Genomic DNA, 3,272 nt, shown 5'->3' on the forward strand with positions numbered 1-3,272 from the left:
AAAAAAAAAAAAAAAAAAAAAAAAAAAAAAAAAAAAAAGCAATGGTCCAAGAGGATGTAGGGCTGCTGCAGAAAAAGTGCTTGCTTGCTGCATCCCTGCTCCCACACAGAAAAATTCCATAATGCAAAACACAAAGATATAACTAAGGGCAAAGGGTTGAAACTACAAAGCGGAAGATTCAAGCAATAAACTAGGAAGACCTACAGTTATTAAGCTGCAAAGGCGACTTTCCACGGAGGGAATGAAGGCATTTTATGAAATAAGTAACTGTAGACTTGCATTAAGCCAGCTTCTTTGAAGTGGGGTGAGATAAATTTGAGCAAATAAGTTGCAGAGGAAGTATATATGCCGAGCCCAGACTGAGATTGTATTACACTTTATAGAACATCACACCAGTAACTAAAAAGCTCCAATTCTTGGTGTGATAAAGCAACTTTCAGTATAGACAAAACATCTTTTTTTCCTCCAATAAGTTTAGTTAGTCTGTGGGCAAAYAAACTTCTCGGAGTTTCAACAGGGTAATTTACTAGTTGCTGCCACAAGCTGTGAGTTCTTCCAGAACTAAGGCACGTCAACCCTCCCAGGTTGTGTTGAAGGGAAGCAGCCATACTGGCTACAACCATGTGCTTTTTACACAGCACTGAGCAGTGGGCACACGGAAAATCCGYTGCTTGGGACATTGCTTGGCCAAGAGAACTACCAGCATCCCTCCCAGCTCAAGAGCCATTCTTGTTGCCTCACACTTCTGTGCCAAACTTTCACCACATTCACATGCCACTAAACAGAGGTGCATTGTGAACCAAAATAAAAATTAAGGAAAAAAGAACATTAAAAAAAAACCACACTTGTTTTAATTTTGATCACTATATAGTGATATATCCTGATATATCCTCATATACAGGAGATGAGCAGCGGTATACGACAGACATGCCTAACYTCAGCTATGCAAGCAGTCGCCTTCGACTGAAGGGAAGCAACTTCTTTTTTTAAACAGACCTGGTAAGATTAAAGTTTCTCTCTCCATGCATCACTGCTGCCATACCCTAGTATGAATAAATCTCATTACAAAGATGATATCCACAGGTAGCAGAAGAATAAACATAAGAAAAGGCAATTCATAGCATCTGCAAGGCGGCCAGCCTGTATCGCATGCTTCCGTGGGACCCCTGCTCCTGACCAAGGCTATCGCTGCTGCTTTCATTCGCTCTGCGTAGATTAACTCCTTTTAAAAGTGAGCGTCTTCCTCTCTCCTTTAGTCTGATAGCCCTGTCTTGCCTTACTTTTGTTTATACCAACTACCCACTAGCTGGTCAAGGAAGAGTAAATTGGTCAATAGGGAAAGGGACAAGACAGCAGACRCTCAAAATGCCACATCCAATTTAATTCAGAAGAGTTTAATTCCTCATCTTTATCACTGCTTCTAAACTAGTTCTTGCGCTCATTTAAAACTCTTCATGTCATATAGCTGCACACAGAACACAGTAAATCTTCACGTAACTCAAAAATCAAGATGTGCAATTTTCCACTGTACATTCTTCACATACCTCCTAAATCTAACGTGATCACTCAGGGCAGAATGGCATCTGACACTGTTTTAGGCATGTTAAAATTAAGTTAACTACATGTTATTAAATATTTCCCTCGCTGCTTTACACGAAGGCACAAACACCCATGCATTAACAAGGCAGATACTGGTTTGTAGAGAAAACAAAAGCACACCTAAAACAGCAACTTTTAATAGAAAAGTTGCAAGAATCTAACCTCCTAATCTAATCTGGAAAATTTAATGCAATTTCATCAAGCATTCCAAAAGACAACCTACACTTCTCTTGCATAGTTAACTAAGCTCTGATAAATTAGCAAGTTAATAATACCACTCCGAATCAGCTGTGCATTGCCTAACAGAGCTCAAATAGGTATCTGAGATAATGCTGCGGTGGTTGCTCAGTGCTGAGACACACACGGGCTCTTCCGGGTGGAGGTGCCACCAGCGTCAAGACTTCCCCAGACATCAAAGGGATTTCCACTTATATTTGGACTCGTGTTTTCCCTCGGACAAACAGGACAAGGCCCAAAGAAGCAGTGAACACTCTAAACTGACCCAAATGGGTCAGCCTTTCATGGGAGAGCACCAAGGCCATAAAAATCAAAGAAAATTGCATACAGTCAGCATGCTAAAGGCCCTGGATATCGGAAAGGGACAGGTTGCGGAAGACTATCCAACAACCCTCTGGAAAATGCATCACGCAGATGTTAGCGTGCACACATACGTACAAACAAACGTGAGGTATTTTTTTAAAAACAGCTTCTTGTATATATTTGCCCCATTTTGCAGAAATRCCAATTTGGAGATATTTCCAAAACGAAAAACACAGACTTCAACAATAAATAAGCTTTAACTATTATTTTACGGAATAAAACAAGGCTTCRGGTAATGACCTATTAATCCGAAATGGAGCCTTGCAGCGGCCGTGACAAACTTCCCCTGAAACACCTTGGGCTCCTCTGAATTCCAACGCGTATTCTGAAACAAAACCCCGCACTCGCCAGGCCGACTGCCACCCTTTCCCAGGGCAAACTCCTGGTGCTGGGGGGTATGTATTGCCCGCGGGGGCATCGCGCTCGACGATACCCACCGAGTTTGGTGCTTTGACCTCCAAGCCCAAGGCGGCGGCTGCGGGCAGCCCGGCGCCACCAGCCCTGCTGATGATCGAAACCCACCGTGCGGCTCCCCCCAGCACGGCCCCCCCTAAAAAAAGAGGGTTTTCATGGCTGGGTACAGAGCAGAGCTGTTGTCCACAAGCGGAAAATAAATAAATAAGGGCTAAAGGTGGAGTGCGGGGAGGCTCGTGGGGGCCCTCGCTGGGCAGGAGCGGGGCGCAAGCCTGGGAATGTGCTCCCCGATGGAAGGAGCGCGGCGGGATGACGGTGCAGGATCCGGGCCCGGCCCGCGCTAGGCCCGGCCCGGCCCGGCCCGGCCCGGCCGCGCTGCCAGGAGGCTGCATTAAAATGGCGAGCAGCGCTGCGGCCCCACAATGAGCGGCCGCGGCCCCGGCGGCAGCGCCGAGGCTCCCGCCGTTCCCCCGTGGCCCTTTGTGCCGCGGGGAGGCTCCGCGCGGGCCTCACCTTCCATCTCCATGTCCTCGGGCTCGCTCAGCTGCTGCTCGCCGGGCTTCGGGTGCTGCTGCTGCTGCTGGTGGTGGTTCATGTCGGGCTGGGGCTGCGGCGCGGGCTCGGCGGCGGCGCGGGCCTGGGCTGCGGGCGGCTGCGGG

General features: G+C 47.5%; 1 protein-coding gene across 1 annotated transcript in view; it reads right to left on the reverse strand.

Annotated features, from left to right (window-relative positions):
* The window catches only part of USP7 (ubiquitin specific peptidase 7), a 55,633-nt gene extending 52,369 nt beyond the window's left edge, over positions 1 to 3,264 (reverse strand). Inside the window, exon 1 of the mRNA XM_026049094.1 lies at positions 3,127 to 3,264. Within this exon, the coding sequence (XP_025904879.1) occupies positions 3,127 to 3,208 (82 nt within the window). The 5' untranslated portion in view covers positions 3,209 to 3,264. The remainder of the gene's footprint in view (positions 1 to 3,126) is intronic.
* Between the last annotated feature and the right edge of the window lie 8 nt (positions 3,265 to 3,272).

The sequence above is a fragment of the Nothoprocta perdicaria genome, unplaced genomic scaffold (assembly GCF_003342845.1).
Source record: "Nothoprocta perdicaria isolate Ctin4 unplaced genomic scaffold, notPer1 scaffold_59, whole genome shotgun sequence".
Classification (NCBI taxonomy): domain Eukaryota; kingdom Metazoa; phylum Chordata; class Aves; order Tinamiformes; family Tinamidae; genus Nothoprocta; species Nothoprocta perdicaria.